The sequence below is a fragment of the Onychostruthus taczanowskii genome, unplaced genomic scaffold (genome assembly GCF_017590055.1).
Source record: "Onychostruthus taczanowskii isolate IOZ18803 unplaced genomic scaffold, ASM1759005v1 scaffold32, whole genome shotgun sequence".
NCBI lineage: Eukaryota > Metazoa > Chordata > Aves > Passeriformes > Passeridae > Onychostruthus > Onychostruthus taczanowskii.
In genome coordinates, this window is record NW_024500572.1 from 756,272 (window position 1) to 778,520 (window position 22,249).

The 22,249-nt window shown below is 46.0% G+C and overlaps 1 protein-coding gene across 1 annotated transcript in view; it reads left to right on the forward strand.

Annotated features, from left to right (window-relative positions):
• Nucleotides 1-22,249, forward strand: part of TMEM132D (transmembrane protein 132D) — a 192,974-nt gene that overhangs the window by 65,289 nt on the left and 105,436 nt on the right. The window contains exon 3 of the mRNA XM_041410249.1: nucleotides 10,087-10,230. Within this exon, the coding sequence (XP_041266183.1) occupies nucleotides 10,087-10,230 (144 nt within the window). The remainder of the gene's footprint in view (nucleotides 1-10,086; nucleotides 10,231-22,249) is intronic.

The window sequence follows — 22,249 nt, forward strand, 5'->3', positions numbered from 1 at the left end:
CTTCCTTGGGTTCAGTCCCTTCAGCAGAGGACAGGAACATTTCTGGAGGTTCTTGGTGTTATCTGTGGCTGCTGATACATTTTAGGCTCAGCTGGAAGCACTTGCCTTAAGATGCACACTCCTTGTCGCTGAGCATCAGGCAGCTGGGGGAGTTGGGGTGGTGGCTGCTTGAGGAGTCAAACTTCCTGTAGTTGTGATTGCTAGCAACATCCCTCCTTTCAAGTCTTGTGAAAAGGTCATTGGCCAGGCCATGGCTCTGAAGGAGTATCTGCATCCCTCAAAAAATTGCCTTATTGTATGACCTCAAAACAAGAGGCCTGTAGCAGGCACTGCTTTTCAGAGAAAACCAAAGAACTGATTTGACCAACCCCATTGCTCCTTGGTCTGTATAGAGAATATAAAGGTCCATTCCTATTTCTGCAACTTTTTGGAAGACTCAAAGTGCACAATTCACCGGTTTTTCCTTTCTTTTTCTGTGCTCAATGTTTTCAGCCAGTTCAAGTGAATCATAAGAATTCCCCTACTTGTTGCTTTCCCACTCAGCAGAAATGTATATGTGCACACATAAACACAGAGAGAAGGGTCCTACAGCTCTTTGGAAATGCTTTGTTGTTCTGTTCTCTCTCCTCCTCCATCTGCAGTGGAGGGCTGGGTAATCCACAGGGCACTCATCCCCTGGGCTGCAGGGTTCTCTGGGGCTGTCCAACAGCAGCCTCACCCCATGCTGCTTGTGCTGTGCTGGCTGTTTCAGAATATGTTTTTCACCTGTGAAATGGGGCAGATGGCACTTTGTTTTCACTGCACAGAGTGCCCAGTACTGTGCTTTGTTTTTCTGTCTTTCCTTAAATCTAAGTCTAATTTTAAAAAATTGCTGGTTGCACAAGCTGTGCTGTTAGCAGCTTTGCTGCTGTTTGGCCAGGAATAAAAGGGATGTGCTGTATTGTTTGCTTTCTTACAAGCAATTTAGAAAGATTTCAGACCCTACATATTATTTTTTTGCATTTATTTTGGAAACAGTACTTTGAAGCAGTCCACAGGGCTCCCAACCACTTTAAATCAGCAGGCAGCACTGTTTGTCTTTGCCTTTCATTTTTGTTAGCAAACACCTTCCTGCACAGCCTTGAATACAGAAAAGATTTGCTGTGCTCTGGCTGCTCGTGGTGCCCAGAGCTCTGTCCTGCAGGGGTGGGTGCTGGGGAGGGGATCTCCTCCTCCTCCTCCTGCCTCCAGCATCCTGGACAGCCCAGAGATGTAGGAGCAGGAGGGGGCACCAGCCAGGCTGTGGGCATGGGGCAGCCACGAGGGTGGTGGAAAACCTGTTCCTGACCTTTCTGTCACGCTGGGAGTCCCAGGATGAGTCCTGCTGGGGACACAGAGTGCTGTTCTTAGCTTGAATGTCTCTGGAGGTCTGCTTCCTGAGCTGCATCTAAGTCAGAGTCTGTCTGAAAAAAGATCTAGCTCTGCTTCCCACTGAGGATGTGGCCCTCTGATGCCTTGTTTGGTGAGTAAATAGAGGTCAGAGCTGCAGACTCTGTGTTTGTTTCTGCTTTAAATCGATTTGTATGCATCCTTTCCTTTTGGCTCTCCAGAGATGTGTGTGTTTTACATCTTGCAAAACATGTTTTTACCTTGTTTGAAAGGCACAGGAATATAATCTGAATGTGTGTCATGTGTGCATGTATGCAGGTATCTGCACCTGTGTGCACCCACACAAACTTCAACCACAACAGGCAATTTCTGGCAACCCATGAGATATACATTACAGACAAACCTATTTTATTTAACTCCTGGTATGCACAATACACTTCTGAAGCCCAAATAGGTCTTGTGCCCTTTCACTAATTAAATTTCATTGTAAATCCACCTGGGCTATGTTTTTGTAATATCTCCGTTTGAATGGCGGTGGCTTGGTGGCTGTGTGGAGTGGCTTTTCCTCCTGAAATGTTAATTAGGTGGAGAATATGTTATGCTTTGGAAAAGCTGCATTGCAAACCCATAGATAAACAGATTGATTTAATTTTAATCTGCTTTCATGGTGATGCATAATGATAACTGGTTTCTGTCTCACAGGGCTGAAAACCACAGACCTTAATAAGAGTTTGTGGGTATATCATACAGCTTTAAATGGCTTCTGTTGTGCTAGACCGCTCTCCATAAATTATTCTAACTCCATCAGCATCTCAGGGACTCCCCATTCTCTTCTGCTGTGGATTTTCAATCAGTGCAACTATTAGTGTAATCTGAAGAAACATGGAGGTATCTGCTCTGAAAACAACTGCCAACACTGGTTTGTATATCAAGTATTCAGTGGGGAGAGCAGAACCAAAAAAAGCCTTGCAGAAGCCAGCTCTGCAGATCAAATCACTGCATCCAAATCCTACCTTTTATGAGCCATGCCAAAATTAATTATAGAATTAAAGCCAGACATTCAGATGGTTGGTATGAAGTGTCTTACTACATAGCCTGTTTTTTGTGATTTCCCTTTCTGCTGAACTGAGAAAGGTGCAGTTCACCTCAGCCAGTTCAGAACAGTTGGTTTAAACGGGCCCTTCTCAAATACAATTTCCTGCATTGAAAGAATTTCAGCTTTAAAGGTTTGTTCCCGATGAGGAAATAATTTTTGGGTTTAATGGTCTGAATTTCTTCAGGGGTTCGTGGTAGACACAGATCCAGAAAGCCTTTGTATGCTTGGTTTTCATGTGCTCACAGCAAATATGCCTTAAGTCTGACACAGATGGGCTGAGTTGTGCCTGTTTTCTCAATGACAGACACGTTTTATTTTTGACTGATGTTCAAAGAGCCTCTTTCAGTCTCAAATTTTGTCCTATATTAGCTTCAGCCATAAAAAGCAATGAAACTGCAGAGGGAGGCAAAAGAAGAGTATGACCTCAAAGTGCATAAATTTAGCATCACCCCAATCTGTACATAAAACTGGAAATGGAAATGCTGGGAACACAAATCCCAGCCAGCCCTCCATGTGCTGTGGAGTGGTTAATTTGTTCTCTGAGGGCTTCTCAAACGGGAATAGATTTTGGCCCAAGGATGGTTTTTCAGGGAGACTGGAAAGACAAAGGGCTGGATTACCTCTGGGTTTTGTTTTCACTGTGAGTCTTGGCCTCCTGCTTCACCCTCTCACTCTTGTCTGGTGAGCTCTCTGGCATTCCTCATTCCCATTCCACTGCTGTTCATGAGGTTACCAGCTTCTCTGGCATTCACAAACCTGCTATCCCATACTGCCTTCAATTCTGGTACTCCAGAATTTAAAAGAAGCTCTGTCCCGAAGCAAAGCCAGAACATTTGTTGCTGTTTTCCATTGTTTTGTGATATTTTTGTGCATTTGAATCTGATTCTTTGAGCACAGAGGCCTCAGGGAGGGGAGGAGGTTGTGTGCAGGCAGTGAAACATCAGGATGTAAATGTCAGACTGAAGTGCTCTGGTATCAAAACGGCCTCATTTAAGCAACATACAGCTCCAGCCTGACCTCAGATCCTGCAGAGATGTCTGCATTTAATGTACCACAGCATTAACAGGATCATTCTGCACGCACTTGCCAGCAAGAGACAGCTCCCAGGGAACTCTGTGAGTGCATCTACAGCTTAGTCATGCCACAGCTGCTGTCTCACTTTTGGATCCCATGGTAGCAGCTGGCCCCACACTACCTGATTTCAAGCACGACATTTCATTCTGGTCTTCAGGAAGACCCTGAGGAGGTCTGCCAGCTCCTGCTTGGTGTCTGGAAGGTGGAAGGGTTTGTCCTTCAGCCCCTTCCAGGCTCGGGGAGTACAGACTAAATAAGGTGTTTCCAGCTCCAGGAGCAGCAATTTGTTCTTGGATCTAGCAGGGATGTCACTGGAAGGAGCCTGTGTGAGGAGCCACCCATGCACTGTCCCCAGCAAAAATGAGCTCTGGGCAATGAGAGCTGGAGGGCTGGGAATGCCTGCAGGGTTTTGTGCAGGGAGTATTCTGCTGCTGGCTTACATCAGTGTGTTTGGCTTTCCAGTGAGTAAAAACTGACCTCATTCCTTTGTTTCATGCCAGGAGAAGCTGTGGTCAGGTCCATTTCTGCTCACATCTTGGTTGTCTTTGGTTTGAAATGGGTGGTGGGGGAAAGCCTCTCCCCACCCCTCCTGCTCCCATCCCTGCTGCCCAAAGGAGGTGCATATTGGCAGAGGGAAGGCTGCCATCCTGCACTGCTCTGCTCTCTCTCCATTGCTGGGTTAAGGTCAGGCTCTGGGCAGGAAGAAACACTGGAGATAAACAGAAATAGAAGCCCCTTCTAGTTATTTCTGAAATGCTTCGGGGAGATGCAGTGACAAGGCAATCTCAGAGGCCACTGTGATGTCTGGTAGGTGCCTAGGAGCTCTCAAAAATGCCCCCTCTGCACACAATTTATCTGCCACCTTCTCATCGCTGCTGGTGACAAGATGACAACCAGCGGTAGCAGGGTGTTAACAGGCTCCCTTTTCTTTTTCTCCTTTGATGTTGAAAGTAGCTCTCTTTCTCAGAAGGACCATGAAAGGTTCCCACAGATCTTTGCCCCGAGCACTTACAGTAATGAAAAGCTAACTTCAATGTCACGGGTCTGAAGCATCTTTATTTAGAGCTGTTTAGGGGTCGGATTGCCTGTTTATTTGTACTGTGTTGGAAAGGGGGATGATGCTTGTGTGCTGCCAGCAGGGCACGCTCTGAGTGAGGGGAGGGGAACCTGGCCCGGGCAGGGTGTTCGTGCCCATCCTGGGCAGGGTGTCCGTGCCCATCCTGGGCAGGGTGTCCGTGCCCATCCTGGGCAGGGTGTCCGTGCCCATCCTGGGCAGGGTGTCCGTGCCCATCCTGGGCAGGGTGTCCGTGCCCATCCTGGGCAGGGTGTCCGTGCCCATCCTGGGCAGGGTGTCCGTGCCCATCCTGGGCAGGGTGTCCGTGCCCATCCTGGGCAGGGTGTCCGTGCCCATCCTGGGCAGGGTGTCCGTGCCCATCCTGGGCAGGGTGTCCGTGCCCATCCTGGGCAGGGTGTCCGTGCCCATCCTGGGCAGGGTGTCCGTGCCCATCCTGGGCAGGGTGTCCGTGCCCATCCTGGGCAGGGTGTCCGTGCCCATCCTGGGCAGGGTGTCCGTGCCCATCCTGGGCAGGGTGTCCGTGCCCATCCTGGGCAGGGTGTCCGTGCCCATCCTGGGCAGGGTGTCCGTGCCCATCCTGGGCAGGGTGTCCGTGCCCATCCTGGGCAGGGTGTCCGTGCCCATCCTGGGCAGGGTGTCCGTGCCCATCCTGGGCAGGGTGTCCGTGCCCATCCTGGGCAGGGTGTCCGTGCCCATCCTGGGCAGGGTGTCCGTGCCCATCCTGGGCAGGGTGTCCGTGCCCATCCTGGGCAGGGTGTCCGTGCCCATCCTGGGCAGGGTGTCCGTGCCCATCCTGGGCAGGGTGTCCGTGCCCATCCTGGGCAGGGTGTCCGTGCCCATCCTGGGCAGGGTGTCCGTGCCCATCCTGGGCAGGGTGTCCGTGCCCATCCTGGGCAGGGTGTCCGTGCCCATCCTGGGCAGGGTGTCCGTGCCCATCCTGGGCAGGGTGTCCGTGCCCATCCTGGGCAGGGTGTCCGTGCCCATCCTGGGCAGGGTGTCCGTGCCCATCCTGGGCAGGGTGTCCGTGCCCATCCTGGGCAGGGTGTCCGTGCCCATCCTGGGCAGGGTGTCCGTGCCCATCCTGGGCAGGGTGTCCGTGCCCATCCTGGGCAGGGTGTCCGTGCCCATCCTGGGCAGGGTGTCCGTGCCCATCCTGGGCAGGGTGTCCGTGCCCATCCTGGGCAGGGTGTCCGTGCCCATCCTGGGCAGGGTGTCCGTGCCCATCCTGGGCAGGGTGTCCGTGCCCATCCTGGGCAGGGTGTCCGTGCCCATCCTGGGCAGGGTGTCCGTGCCCATCCTGGGCAGGGTGTCCGTGCCCATCCTGGGCAGGGTGTCCGTGCCCATCCTGGGCAGGGTGTCCGTGCCCATCCTGGGCAGGGTGTCCGTGCCCATCCCGGGCAGGGTGTCTGTGCCCATCCTTGGCAAGGTGTCCATGCCCATCCCATCCTGGGCAGGGTGTCTGTGCCCATCCTGGGGAAGGTGTCCATGCCCATCCCATCCCGGGCAGGCTGTATGCACTCAGCAATGGCACGGGCTGAAAGCTGAGCCCTAATGGTTGTAAACTGCAGGGACTGGAGGTGTTAAAGCAGCCCCTGTGATAAATGAGAGAGGATGCTGCCTGCATTTTAATTGGAGCTGCAGCCTCTTCCATCACTAGAGTAAACAGTGTTCAGTGGGTCAGGGGAGAGGATTGGGAATCGCTATCTTTATGCACTTAGGTAATGCATTCCTTGATTTCAGCTGTGATGTATTGATTCTGGGAGTTCCTTCTGTGCTCTCTTTGCTTCTCCCTTCCCTTGATTTGTACCCTGTCAGCACTGACGAGTTTTCAGGGATGTGGACTCCCAAGGGCTTTGTTTGCCGTGATTGATTTTGTGTGAGGGGTGAGCTGCTCAGGAGCCTGGGTAACTGATGTGAGCAGTGATCCAGAGGTAAATAACAGCCGGGAAGGTGGTTAGCTGGATGGGCTCCTTGTTTGAAAAGAAACAACAACCCCAAACCAGCCACAATTCAAATGTTTATGGCCTTCCTTTTTCCTCCTCTCCACCAAGCAGACCAAAGTTGACATGATGGGCACAAAACACTCCAAGGACTCCTCTTGCTGCAGCCCAGCCTCAGTGTTTTGAGCAAACTTACAACGTGTTGTACTTAGACTGTTAACTGAGAGCAAACCTGCTGTGCAGGTTTTTGGTGTGCTGCAATTGAGACATCTTAGAACAGAGAGGCTGCCTGAGGAGCCCTGGGAGCAGCTGAGGGGTCAAGCCCTGCCCTGGGAGCAGCTGAGGGGACAGCCAGGCCATCCCGTGCTGCAGAGTGGCCACAAAGTCACTGAGCTCTGGCAGCAGTCAGTGCTCTCACCTCAGGAGACTTCAGCTGGTGCCAGAAAACACACCTTCAGTTGTTACTGACCCTGTTTCACCCAGGTCAGTCTTCACTAATTGCAACGTGCTGCTGCCACTGTAAATGGAGTGAATAAAATGCTGCAATTGCCCAACAGTGAAAAACACAGCACTGAGACATACTGGAGGCAAAACATTTCCTGGGATTGAGGATTTGAAGTTTCTGTGCTAATTATAGAAGTATACTAATCTGATTCCTCAAAATGAGTTCCTAACCTCTAATTCTGTAGAAAGCAGCAAACTTGTGTACTGTTTTCAGTAAAATCAGGGGATTGGAGCATTTCACAGATGACTACATGAGATCTTATCTCTTCTGAGAAATCCTGATCCATAGACTGCATTTACCCCAAGGATCTGCATTTCTTTTGAAGCATTAGAAATCAGTACAGGATGGCAGTTTGTCATTGGATAAAGTGAATGCCAAGGATAAACAAACTCAGCTTGTCCTGCTGGTTGTGTGTCCCTTTTTCTGGCTTACCTCCTCACCCACCTCCTGGCATTTAAAGGAATCCAGACAGAAAAATAAGATGATGGCATCAGCTATGTGTCTGTGCTTGTACACTTATTTTACTATAGTTTTAAAAGCTTTTTACAATAAGGAATGAATTTTCTTTGATTTTCAGTGTGTATCTGTTTGCTGACGAGTCCTGAGACCCTGCACAGCTTTCCAATTGCAGTACAGCTAGTGCAGGTGTGCCAGCTGAGCAGGGTAGACCCTGCTGTGGTCTTAGGCTGTTTAGTTAATAAAATGTGTAAAATAAAATGTGTAAACGTGGCGCTGCCGTGCAGTCAGCACAATGCACTGGTACAGAGCTGAGGGGCCCAGCTGGCAGCAGGAGCTCCAGGCTGTGTGAGTGAAAGCACCCCTCACTCACAGCTGGGAGGGCTGGAGGGAGGGCTGGGCATCAGCTCAGCTTCATCCAGGCTGGGGCTTTGCACACCCATCAGCTCAGCTTCATCCAGCCTGGGACTCTCCAAACCCATCAGCTCAGCTTCATCCAGGCTGGGGCTTTGCACACCCATCAGCTCAGCTTCATCCAGCCTGGGGCTTTGCACACCCATCAGCTCAGCTTCATCCAGCCTGGGGCTTTGCACACCCATCAGCTCAGCTTCATCCAGCCTGGGGCTTTGCACACCCATCAGCTCAGCTTCATCCAGGCTGGGACTTTGCACACTCATCAGCTCAGCTTCATCCAGGCTGGGACTTTGCACACCCATCAGCTCAGCTTCATCCAGGCTGGGACTTTGCACACCCATCAGCTCAGCTGGGTCACCCAAATCCCACAGTGAGACTTGAGCTACAGCTGCTGTGTCAGAGCTCTGGGGTGGGGTGAGCTCCTCAGTCACAGCCAGACAACTGCACAGCACTTGAGCCACCCAAATCTCCCTGAGGGGTGGGGATCATTTTTCTGTCACTGCTCTGGGCTGGTGCCCAGCAGTTTTCCTTCCCTGAGGTGGAGCAGGAAGGCATGACCAGATGCCAGTCCCTAGGAATGGCTGAAGACACGTGCTGAGAAATGTTTCACCCAGGTTGTGTGGCCTCTCTGTACCTCCCTCTCTGAGACATCAGGAATGGAGTTTAATTTCCACTCCTTTGACCACTGATCTCTTGTCCTGAGGGATGTCTGCTCTAGCAGCAGTGACTGCACCTGCTTAAAATTCATTTTGTTAAATTAGCATAGGAGAACTTGTACAAAAATTGGCAGCCTCCCTGTATTTATTCTTCCAGGTGTGCTAAGGAAATTGCAGCCACTGCTGTTGAGTTAGTGCTGGAAGAAAAGAGATTTAATCCTTTTTGTTCAAGACAGTTGAAGGAATCCTTTGGCTTTTTATTCTGAAAACATCTGTGTGGATCTTGTCCTTCAAAGACTTCCTGAGCAATTTCATGCGGGGGCAGAGCTGACAGTGCTGTTCTGCTGCTGTTTGCTTCTCTGCGTGGCAGCAGCTGCTCAGACAAAAACCTCACCTACCTTTTGGGGTTTCTGCCCAGAACCAAGAACTTGCCATGGCACTGAATGCATTTTGTGTATGAGATTTTAAGCAAATATAATTAAACTGTCATTTCCTGACACCTCATGAGGCTTGACCACAATGGACTTCTTGTAAACACGTTCAGGAACCAGAAGTAAACAGCACCAGGGACTCCTCGTTCAGTAATTTGGCCAACATTATATTTATACCTGTGGGGTAATTCTGTAGTGCCCTGAGGTAGAAATTTTGGAAAAGAGAGAGACAGAATTAAAGAATGCCACACCTGATGAGAGGAATTGAAACAGATATTTGAAAGTGCATCTCTCTCCAACCCCTTCTCCACTTGCAGCTTTTATTCTGGTTATTCTTTCACCATGCAACCCCAGAAGTATAATGCTAGCACATGAAAACTAGAAAGTGCCTCTCAGCAGGAGCCAGTCTAGTCTGCCACATGGCTTTTGCTGTTGTTTAAGCTCTCATACATGGAAACAGAGCTCCAGAGAAATCTTGCTTTAGGAAAAATAAGAATTTTTAAAAATAAGTGGTTTTAAGTTCAGAGATTACAGGACAACTAAACGCAACAGTATGAAAAGAAAATGTTGTGGACCCAAAAAGATGATGAAAATAAGAGCAAAGATAAGGATTGTCATCCTACAGTAATCCAGAGAGGGAGGAGAGAAAGGGTGGATTTTGTTTGTAATGAGGCTTAGCAATGGCTCTTCACTCCCTTGTTTTTACACCAGAAATGGTGCTTTCTGCTCCAATACAAAAACTTGCAGCCAGGACAGAGCCTTAACATGCCCAGAGTGTGGGTGAGGGAGGAGCAGGAGCGAGGAGCCTGCTCCAGAGCACACCTCCCCTTCAATCCAGCTGTGACTAAAGCTGTAATTAGCATCAGTTCAATCAGATTTCTGTCTTGATACAATTTCTTCAAAATATGAAAGTCTCAATTAATTCTCTCATCTCCTTTCCTTGTCCTGCCGTTGAACTCTTAACGAGTGGTGGCATTTCTGTGGGGCAGTAATGAGAACACGATGATGAAATAGGAACAGATTGAGCTGCTCTTTCCTGTCTGATGGGTGAAATATCTTCTCGTTTCCTAGGGCCAAGGTGAAGAGAGGTGTGAACGTTGTCAGCGTGAGAGCCAGCAGCCCGTACCTGTGGGACATCCGAGAGAGCGAGGATTACACCGGGAAGTACGCACCGGCTGTTGTTGTTTGCCAGAGGAGATCTGCTGCTGAGAGCAGGTAGGGCATGTCCTGCAGCCTTGCTTTTCAGAACTCGTGCCTGTTTTCAACACATTTTTATGATTTTAATACCTTTTCCTATGGTGCATGAGGAAAGGCTTTTGGAAAAGCTGTGTCTGTCTTGTACTCATTGCTGAATCCACCACGCAAATGTTACTGAGTCCTAGTGCTCAAAGGAACTGGAAACTACCAGAAAATACTGTTGTCACCAGTTATTTGGAAGAACTTGTTTCATATCTTCGAGTTTGATTGTGGCTAGTTTAATTTTTCTTAAATTATCTTCATATGGCTGTTTGTGGTGGATTTTTTTGGTTTGGTTTATTAATTTTCCTTGAGGTTTTCTTGGTGGGTTGGGTCTCTTTCCTTTCTTTGCTGGGTTTTTTTCTTGTTTTGTTTTGGTCATTTGTGCCTGTATGATAATGATGTTGAAGGTGAGATTTATATGAATTTTTGATCTGCAGAAGGAAATAGATTTTCTGTTTTCCATTCCCATTCTGCAACATTGACCTGTCTTAAAATGCCTTCATCTGGCAGGTGGATGTTCCTTTTTTAATCACAACTCTTGTTTAATGAATGCATTTTTATATAATGTGCTGCTGCTTCTTCATTGCTTCTGGAGCTGCAAGTCAAGTGCACATTACAAGGACCTGACTGCCTTTGTTTGTGGTTGACATTGCTGATAGAAAACTTCCCACATTGTGTGTGATTCACGTGTGAAATGTTACAAAATCTAATAAGGTTTGAGGATTTATTATGTGCTTTACGATATTTAAGTAAATACCTTCTGAACGTAATAATTCGGAAGTTTCGTCTCCTTGCAATCTGCATGTATGAAAAAAAAGAGGAAGGGAAGAACTTCCCTTTGTAATCACTTTCTGCTTATAATAACTCAGATTCTACACAGTTCCTGTGCTATAGTGTGCTGAATTTCCCCCATCTAAAGCGTGTATTGTCACATATCTGACTGAATGGCATTGGGCAGAGCAGAAATGTGTGTGCATGCCAAGGTGGGAGCTTCCTATGCCAGGCACAGTCTGTCAGATTCCTTAAAATCCCCCTTCAAAGCTGCTGCAAGAAAGGATGAATATTTTCATTGACAGAAATGGGCACTGGATCAAAATCAGAGATTATTTCAGCGATGAGTTTTCCATCACACTTTATCTTGTTGGGCCCATAGAGTGCATTTGCCTGATTTCTCTTCCTCAGCAGGAAAATGTAAAGCAGCCTCATGGGGAAATTGAATCTTGGCAACTGAACTTCCCCTCACTATTCATCATCCAGTGGCAATCCTTGAAAATGACCCCTGGTACACAAAAAATAAATTACTATGTCATCTTTCATGTAGTGGCTGTGGATTCTGTGTGCTTGCACGTGCTGAGTATAAACATTGCTGAGTGTTTATTGAAAGAGATCTGAGGTTGTACACAGATTTTACTGGAAAGAAAACCCAGGGAGGAGAAGGTGCATGTGTACCTCTCCTGTAACTCCTGGTTGGATTTGCTCCATCGAGTTGCCAGCTGAGATTTTCTGGTTTTCTAACTTTTGAGAACTTCTTCCTCCCTCTTTGTAAACAAGTGCAAAGTATTTGCAATGCATTGCCCAGTGTATTGTTTTCCTCATTAAATTTAGTTGGATCTGTTTAGCTGTGCATTTGAAGAAGCAAGATCAAGCATTACATGGGGAAAGAGCACATTACATGTGCTCTACACTTTTTGGGAAATAATTTTATCCTTATCTAGAAATGTTTGATGTCACCAAATAGGCACACTGGGTCACAGTTAAATATTGATGTCCCTTACCAAATTTTTGGCCTCTATAATTAATTTAGAAACGACACAAACTCTGTTTGCATATTCTTGAATTTCTCCTAAAAAGCAGAGGTCTGATCACACGGGTGCAAAGGTGGCAGTGTTAATTAACTGCAGATTCAGTACCTTTGTGTTCCTGATAGTTTTACATGGATCAGAAAGTAGTGTTAATAAAGCTAACTCAGTGTGACAAGTGTAATTTCACGGCTTAAGGAGGCACTTGTGCAAGTGACAACCCAGAGCAGAATGGCAGAGCGTTCCTGCTCGGGGTTTGAAATATATCCGTCATTTTGTTTGGAGAGGTTCTGGCACCGGCAGCTTATCGTAACAGGATTAACATATAAATATTATCACAGCCAGCAGGCTGTTTTCAGATGAATATTAACAGCAAATATTATGATTCTGTCTGGGAATAACTAATTAAGCCCATCTGTCAAATATGATTTGAAGTTCTCGTGCCTTGCTTATTATGGGCTTGCGACAGTGTTCCAGATTAATGGTGAAGCAATTAGAAAGTTCTCCCAATTCTTCTGATTTCCTTCTCAGGCAGTAATAATTTCATAACACTCTAAATCCTGACCCAGGAGATTATTAGATGGCTTTACTGCTTGTAGCATCTGCACAGCACTGCTGCTGTTGCCCGTGAAGCATCGATCTCCCACCGCTCTCCTGACATGCAGGTGACCAGACAAGCAAAGAGAAAATGGTGTGGGAATTAAACAGTGATCAGAAACGGGCACGGGGAAACCCTTCGAACGCTGACGGAGTCTGGGAGGTGTGTGCTAACCTGTGCCATCCTTTACTTGTGTGCTGGGAGTTGGCTGATTTTATTTCTGTGAATTCCTCGTGTAATGAGGTGAGATTCAGGGTCCTGCATTTCCCGAATGTTTTCTTGGCTTTGTGCTGTTTCTCACCTTACCAAAATGGGGCATCTGTGCTGTGCCAGTGGTGACTGAGAGGAGGAACAGCCAGAAGGTGAAGGTCTGGATTTCTGCCTGCTCTTCCCCTGTGGCTGCTGTTGGACTGGCAGTGCCAGGTGGGATGGGCCTGGAAAATCCTTGGCTGCAGGTGAAGATTTTTTGGGTTTTCCTCACTGCAGAACACAACTGACAGCACTCCCCTCTGCCCACAGCCGCTGTGGAGACATTGGGCAAGATGTGATAGTAATGGGAGCCATGATCCTCCTACAATATTCTGTTCATGTTTATATTTTTGGGTAGCAATGTTTGATATTCCCATTCCATTAGTGTGCTCTGTGCCTGTGGCAGGAATGAAGCCACTGATTCTGTCAAATACAAAATAATTACAGACAGGGCTTGGCCATCTCTGAGTAGAGCCTTAATGACCATTTTCTGCCTTATCACCAAAAGTGTTTCAGTTATATAATGGATAATTGGCCCGGCAATTTCCTTTCCCCTTTTCTGGAAATGTAACAAGGACAGCATTTGTTTTGATACTTTTGCTCCTCAGTTCTGTAGCACTGAAGGAGTTGCTGGTTTGTGCTGCCTGAAACCAGATGCTGCTGTCAGAGAAACTGATTTTCAGTTTGAACTACAAGTGACTAAATCAGTTTGTGAGAACGTGAACACAGTGAGAGACAGTAACAGGATTTTCCAGACTATATTCTTCATTTGTTCCTGCATTTATTCCTCATTTGTTCATGGTACTGTATTTCAGTGCTTAATTTTCTTAACACTTCTATAACTGAAGAAATTAACCTGATATTAAATAACAGGGGACAGGAAAATTTATGCCAACATTGCCTTTGATTTTCTACTCAATATTTTCTTTCTATTGCATTTATGCCATTGTCCTTAGTGCCCTGTTTCTCTCATTTTCAGTGCAGTTATTAAACATTTTCATGCTGTAAAAGCAGTGAGCTTGTTGCACGTGCCAGTACATTTGATGGACTCCCAAGAGTGCTGTACTCCTAAAACACTTCTGAAGCCAACAAGAGCAACAAATTTAACATAAATAACAGCCTAATGGCCACAATAATTACACTCTGTCTCTTGCTGGTGTTCATCAAAATGCTTCATAAAAGTAGTTTAATGTGTTAGATCACCATTAATTTTTTCCTTGCTCCCCTGTGCTCACATGACTTTGTCACCTAGAAATGAATTATTGCTGGGAAAGAGAAATTTCTGCTCTAAAATGAGAGAAAAGTACATGGGATGTAGTAAAAAAAAATCCCCTTGTATTTTGTCACATCCCATCCCGTGGGAATCACGTGAGCTTCACTTTGTCAAGATGAAATGAAAGCAAGAAAGAGATTGCAGAAATCAGACTTTCAGAATGGAATAGACTCAAGAGTGATGTTCTCAGAGCTGGACAGGCCCAGTGGGTGAAGGGCTGGGCTAGCCTGGGTGTTTGGGGATTTTAGTGGCAACCCAATGCATTATTTGTTTATGTGAATTCTAAGCAAAAAAAGATTTCTCCTATTCATTTTTTAATCCTGATTTTATTATGGAGGGAAACAGGAGGGAAGGGAGAAAGGTAACACTTTTATGTGGTTGCAAAATTGCTTTCTGAGAATAATTATTCAGCCCTAAAAACTGTCTGTTCACTCAGCATTGTTGGTGCTGATGTAATGCATTAGGATATCTGCTGTTGGGCAGGTAGAATGTGTTCATTTAATTCTGAAACAGCAGGGTTGAACTCTATTTCTGCTTCTGAGACATGTGGGTAATGATCAGCTGCAAATATATTTACCCTGGGTACTTCTAGAGTTTCATGCTGTGTACACTTTGGGTTTTTCTGTTTCCTTCCTGTGGTATTAGAAACCTCCAGGCTTCCACGAGTTTGTCTGCTGTGATCATGTGAAAATCCTGAACATCTCAGAAGTCATGTTTACATTCCTCTGTTTGAAGGCAATTAGTCACAAACCTCAGTTTCTCATTTTAAAGCTTAAATGTGCCCTCAGAGAGAGAACCCCTTGAGATGCTGAGGAAAAATAAATTTGTCTGAACCAAGCCTCAGTGCATTATTATTTTACATGCTGACCCACTTTTTCAATTTTTTTAAAAAGAAAACTATTTTATTTAGCAAGAAATGCAGAATCTTTCTTGAAATCATTCTACTCAATGCTGATACACTAGAAGAAATGTTTATGGTTATCATCTGGGATCAGATGGAAAGGAAAGAGATTAAATAATAACCAATTATTAGATAAAGGCATTATTAGCTGTTTTTTTCACCACCTGTTGGTTTGAGACTCGTTCATTTAAAGAAAGCCCTTCAAAGGCAGGAGGATGGCCCTTGGCATCTTAGAGGGGCCCTGCTGTGTGTCTGACATTCACATGGAGAGGTAACCCAGGGAATTGCAGCTCAAAGGGCAGAGCAGATTCCCTTTAATCTCAGCTGAATCTCGGGCTCTCCTTGGAGAGCAAGGCTGTTCCTGTTCCTTTGGTGTTGAGCAGGATGCTGTTGGAAGTGGGAAAGGTGAGAATCAGCACTGCCTTTTGAAGCTGTTAAAGAAAATAAATTCCTTCATTCAGGGATTATCCTTTTGAAATACCAGCCTATCACTTTCGTGGTGCCCCAGATGTGCAGATTTCCTGGGATTGGAGTCCTTGGAGCGGAGTTGGGATCACTGTGGGAGCTGTGCTGGCTCCCCCACACCCAGGGAGAGCTGGGGCTCCCGTTGCACCTGTAGGAATAATGATATAATTCATGAGTAAATACAAGAAACTGCTAAAGATGCTGTGTTCCTTTCAGAGGGTTTGCAGTAGTCTCATTTATCCTGGCCACTTTTAGGTTTGGCTCTGCTTTAGTGACAGTGTGTTCCAGGTGGGAAATGAGGCCAAGGAATAGTGACAGACAGTGGGGACTGCAGACTGGTGTCCTCAGGGCCAGTGGCCACTCCCTGGCTGTCCACCACCTCAGCACAGCTCTGGAGTCCTCCTCTGGATATCCAGAAACCCTGGGAGGAAATTCTGTATTCTCTGCACTCTCACAGCTGAAGACAAGCTGGAAAAGTGTTCCTTAATTTGAGTTGGAGCAGTTCCATGTTCCCATATGGCAGCATCAGGGCAACCTAGCCCAGCTCAGCCAGCTGTGGCCTCAGGGCACAGCTTGGAACAGAGCAATTCTGGCTGCTTGTAAGGAGGATGGATTTCATTTCCTGGCCTAGTTCATCTGGAAGCGTGTTACCCCTTTGTAATTTTGGATTAAATCTTGCTGGGTTTTACTTCACGTATCAAAATAGCCCTGGAAGGCAGGGATCCATAGGTACTTCATGGATGGGGCTCCCAAAGGATACAAAAATGGAACACAGAGCAGGTACTCCATACTCCCTTGCTCAGGAACCCAGCTAGGAACACAAGAAGAGCTGTGCTGGCTCCAGCAGCGTCACTGGGGTGGCTCAGAGGTGGGGCTGTGGCTGGAGCTGAGAAGTCCTGGCAGGAGTTCTGATGATTCCTGTGCTCACATATGAGAGGCCATTTTCTGGTGCTCCCATGGGAGTGGTCAGAGTTTCATTTTTGGCATTTCCAGAGGTTCTGGAGACACAGAGCTGTCTGTGATGTGCTGTAATCAGCCTGTTCTCTCTGAGTTACCCATGCAGTCCTGTGGATAAAACGAGGTTCTGCAGCACCATGTTCTGCATCAGCAGCTGAAAGGAGTTCCCAGGGACTCTTCTGAAGGTACTGCAGCTCTGCAAGTAATTGAGCTGCAAACAATAAATAATGTTAGGGGCTTAATCCCCTTTCATTGAGAGTTCTTGGCAGGAAGGCTGGGAGTCAGATAATTGAAGGGAAACAATCTAAGGTGAAGTAGCTTGCTGACAGAAGTCAGTTACAGAAAAGGCAGGTAATTCATGGATGTGCTGGGAATGCTGTCCTCTCTTCCTGGGTGATGTGCAGGTATTCTGGGGGTGTTGCTGTCACCTCCCTTGCAGAGCAAAGGTCCTTCTTTCTGCCTGGTGTTGAAGTAGCTAAAGGATATTTCCAATACTCTGGATAACCTCATTCATATTTAGTGTCTGTATTTTTACCCTGGTATTACCCAGTGTAATAAATACAATTTGAAACTTGAGAAAGAATAATTTCCCTTAAGAACCTTCAAGATTCATCATTGTTATGCTTGGCCTGTGTTTGTGGTACTTAGCACTGTAGTTCTTAAACCTTTAGTAGCCCAGAGGCTCAAACTAACAATTCCAATGGGACAAAACCAGTTTGCTTTCTATTACAAAAGAGACAGCAAGTGAGTAATCTCCTGTCTATTAAAAAATTTAATATTAAATGCAAAAGTGTGTCTTGTGAAAATATCTCTAATGCTGCTGTTGATTTTTTTCCCCTTGGAGGAAATATTGTAAGAAGTAATACTAATTACTGAGAGAGTTGGAAAGTTGAGTGGATGACTTGAAATATGAGCTGAGGCTAAAAATATGCCTGTTGCTCTTGAGACATGGGAATTCCCCTGATTTGGATGGAGAAATCAATCTGTCACATCTAAATCAACACACGAGCAAGTGTAGGCCAGAAGGTTAAGGGAATTATGTAACACAGCCTGGCATCCTTCTAAATCACAAAACCAATCCTAAATAAATTCCAACTGCCAGTACAAGGCTGAGCTCACTGGGCATTTGCATGATTTTATGGCTTCAGCTCTTCCTGTGCAGACACATCAATGGCACAGTTCTCTGCAATTGCTAGTGTGTTTTAGCTCTCCTTTTGGAGTTTCTCTTGGCTGCCGTGCCAGTGAAAGAATTTGTGTGTTTAGGATGCCTTGTCTTTGTGGGTGTCTCTGAGTCTGACAGAGACATGTACGTGTGTAAAACAGGCCCAGGGCAGGGGTCTGCGCTGAGGGATTCCGTGCAGGGCTGGGGGGTTCCCTGGATATTCTGGGTGCCACGCAAGGAGTGTGCAATGTGACTCGTTCCTCCCGCAGGGGAATCTGCCGTGCCTGCTGCACCCTCCAGCCTGGCTGCTGTTTCCAGCCCAAGGCACGGTCTGGAGCTGAGTTCTGTGCTGTTTGTTACCTGCAGCTGCTGGAATGTGCAGTGCACTGTGTCTCCAGAGAGGCTGGGTCTGTTTGAAATCCGTGCTCCTTGGGTGAACGATGAACCCTGTTCTGTGTGTGATAGTTTGACACAGAATTGAGCGGAGCAATGCACAGAGGAAACGTTACATAAGCAGTGGGACAGGAGGATTTTTAGAGGGTGTAGGAGTGGGATTCAGGCTGTACCATCTATGGCAGTGAGTGAGCTGGGAAGGACGAGTGGCTCGTTGCACAGTTCTTTGGAAAAGTGCAGGAGTTACTGCAGCACGTGTTCCTTTTGTTACTCAGGAGCCCTCAGAGTTCTTTGTGTCAGAAGTATGAATGTGGTTTGTAATGGGAGTATCAGGAAATGGGAGTGTTTGCTAGCCCTGCCTGTGGTGTGAGAGTGGCCTAGGCTGGGCGTTAGGTTAGACTGCAGGAAAACATTCTTCACTGAAAGAGTGACAGGGCACTGCAGTGGTCTGCCCAGGTGGAGTCACCGTCCCTGGACGTGGCGCTCTGAGCCATGCTTTGGCTGATGAGGTGGTGTTAGGTCATGGGCTGGGCCTGATGATCTCACAGGTCTTTTCTCCCCTGGTTAATTCTGCTGGTCTCTTATTCAGTGATGAGAAGTGCCAGTCCGTGGGAATGTGGGCCCTGGCACGGGGTTGCTGCTGGCTCAGTTTCCAGGAGGATCCAGAGCAGATCCCGTGGCTGTGACCAGGCTGTGCCTGGGGCTCTGTCAGGGTGCCAGTGAGGAATCACCTGCACTTATGCAAATGTGCTCATGTTATTCTTAGTTCCAGGGGTTACCTGAAGCTAATATTCAAATGTGCAATTAGCTGAAAGGATGGCTACTATCTCCAGTGATTCTGAGATAAATTTTCCCTGGCGTGTTGCAGGAATGCCTGCTTGCCTTTTCCTCAGCTTTAGCTGAAATACTTGAAAATCCCTTCAGTGTTGACAAGATACTGTCTTTTCTAGAAGTCTTACCTGTGACCCAGAGGCACACATTCCTTCAGCAAGTCACTGGTCACAGGACGAGCAGAATCCTTGAAACTAGGACTGGAACAGGGCCTTTCACTGTGAACTCAAGAAGTGCTAAGTGAAACTTCTTCATTTTCAGTTTATTATTAGACTCTTACATTTAATCTCATACTAGAGAGAAAATAATTAGCTTGAATAATTTTCAATACAGTTAATCTATTCCTGAGTGGCAAATATTGTACCTGGAAACAGATCGATTATGAAGTGTTTCCTCTGAGATGCCTTTTCCTGTTAATTGTTGAAGCAATTAATTTTCTTACAGACACTTGCAGCTCTTTGTGTGAAGTAGTGAAGGCAAGGAAAACAACAGGCCTGGCAGAGAACAAAGATGCCTATAAAAAATGAGCACAGAATGAATAAATAGAATGTATGTAGAGTACATGAGCTGTGCTGGCCATACATGATGCACGTGTCAGCATCCATAGCGGAGGAGCTTTCCAAAGCTGCCCAAATCAGGAGATGCTGGAGTGAATCTTCGATGCATATTCATGAGGAACAGCCTCACATGAACACATGGCACTTGTTCCACAGGACCATGGGCACAGAGGAGTTTGGCAGACAAGCTCTGCCAAGTCTGGGTATGACACGTGTTTCAAAAGAACGTCTCCCTCCCGTCCTGAGATCCACACTTGGGAAAAATTAGGGTAGATTTTTATAGGGAAAACAAAGTTCTGTTTTGCATTTTGGATGCCAAACCCAAAATTTATCCAAACTGTGTCCCTTGCCAGTCTTTGAGTCTTTGCTTGGAAGCATAAGAAACTTCATAACGTTCTTCTATTTTTGAATGTTGATTTCCAATTCTAAACGTCTTTTAATATAAACAGACAATGCTGTTCTCCTAAATTCTGCTGCACATTGCAAAATGGCTACAATTTAACTTGGTTTTCCCAAAAGCTAGATACACTTCTGACATGGAAATTTATATCTTCATTTTATAGCTTCATTTTTTTTGCCAAGTTGTCAACTACTGAATGGAGGGTGGTGCAACAAATAATTTTGAATTGTTTTAATTATTTTCATAGCTTTCAAATCCACATGTTATATTCCCATGATCTCACCAATATCTATTTTATGTTAGAGATGCATTTACACATTCAGTGCATACCTATTGTCTATATTGCAATTCTGATAGATTGAATCTGGTTTGATTTTATGCATATTCAGTACCAAGAAGGCTGAGGAAGAGAGGGGGGTTGTGGGTTTATTCTGTATTTGTTTTCTATATTTGAGTAAGATAAACCTCTGACTTAGCCCTTAAGAGTCTCAAAGAGAATTACAATGTCTTGATGAAAAATTACTATTTGTTCAAAAATCAAGACTTTGTTCTCATAAAGGACATGAAAATAAATCTTGTTTGTAGTGGCTCTCAGCAGCAAAGGATCAGGAATTTAGCTGTCTCCAGAGTTTTGGGATAAATGACAGTTTTAGAAATGCAGCCTTATGATCAAATCTCTGAGATGGTGAGAATCAGCAGTTGTTTTGTAAAAGCTGTATTTTTGCTCCTTTAGGTGTGTGGTTTTGGCACTCTCATCATTCTTATGTAATTCTCTAGGAAAATATCTCTTGTTCAGTGGTTTAAGGGATTAATCTTGCTTATGAAAGGAAATGCTGCTTCTGCTTCTTGGATAAACCACAAATAAAGATTTTACTCTTCAGTTGTAATCAGGACTTGTAAACACACCCAAAAGTCCTAATGAACTGCTAAAGATCGTTGAGGTGCTTCCATCAGAAACTGCAGAGTTTAATTGCATGGAAATGCACAATGAGCAGGCAGGTGAAAACAGCTCCTAGGTAGGAGAACTGCTGTCAGGCACAGCCCTGCCACCACAGACCTGCTGGCCAGCTGGGGTGGAGATGATGCTCTCATCCCCCTTCCACCTCAGAGACTGAACGTTTAATTTTCCTTTACAAAAAAGATGTGGCAAATGGAACTTTTTAACTTTGAGTGGAAAAGGAAGAGTTGTGCCAGGGGCAGAGCAGAGAAAGCAAATATGTAGATGTAGTCAAGAAGGAAAAGCAGGATGTATACCTATGGAGATGCACTGCAAACACAGGAAGGAGTAAATTACAGCACTTCATTTGTACCCCAACCCTGTTTCAGTGCTGTAATGTAGGGTAACCAGGGCTGCTTTCAGCTGGCACATCCCCAGGTACAAGCAGTATCAGCACTGTTGTTGACACACCTGGCTGTGGGGCAGCATTCCTAAATACCATTTTTCATGGCAAGCTTGCAGTCCCGCAGGTGCTATGGTTTTCCAGAGCATAAATCTGTATTTAGATCCATCAGGAAAGGAGTGGTTTTGGTCTGTGCCTGTGCAGAAGTCTCCTGTTCTAAAATTAGAAAGTCAATTTGTCTGTTAAGCCAGGGGAAGAAGCAGTTCTACATGCCCTCTGAAATTAGCAGTGGAACAAGCTGTATTGAACTCATCTGTACATTACCCTCCAGGGCAGTGGCTGCATCCAAGACAGACAATATTTCTCCAGGCTGTCACAGCTATTTGACACGGAAAGGAGGAGGGGGAGCAGGGAGTTGCTTTAGTCTGATCTCTAAGTGAAATAACCAGCTGAACCTTTAAAATCATCCAGAAGATTAAAGGACACTTCAAACAGTCTGGTGTGTCAATTTATTCTGCTGAATATCTCTTCCTTAATTGTCACAAAACTAAGACATTAAAGTTAACAGAGTCATGTGCTCTGTTAAAAGGTGCTGTTGCCTTAGAGAAAGGTGTTACTGGAGAAGAGAAATGCAGAGGGAGGTCTTTCATGTAGTACAGAGCCAGGAGAAAAAAGGAAATAAGGCAACAATTTGAATGCATTTGATTTTCTACAGATAGCACTTGGAAGAGATTTAACATTGTGGTAGGTATGCAAGGATCCGTGTCTCCTGTTGCAGAGAAGTGAGTGTCACTGCAAAGGCTGCTCTGCCAGCTGTTGAGCAGATGAGAAGGGACTGACCATAAACAGCTTCAATCCCCACAGTCTTCTACAAAACTGAGCCTGCAGAGGCACAAGCATGTGGAAAACTCCAGAAGCTCTCAAGGAGAAAATGTGATGTAGCTGCAAAGAAGCACACGCAGCTTTTGCTGCTTCCCCCCCAAAGGCCTGGGGAGAAATATGAAAGAAATTTGTGCAGCAGCATATCAGGCCTTGAGAATGATTTCCATGACTAATAATTCAAATTAAGT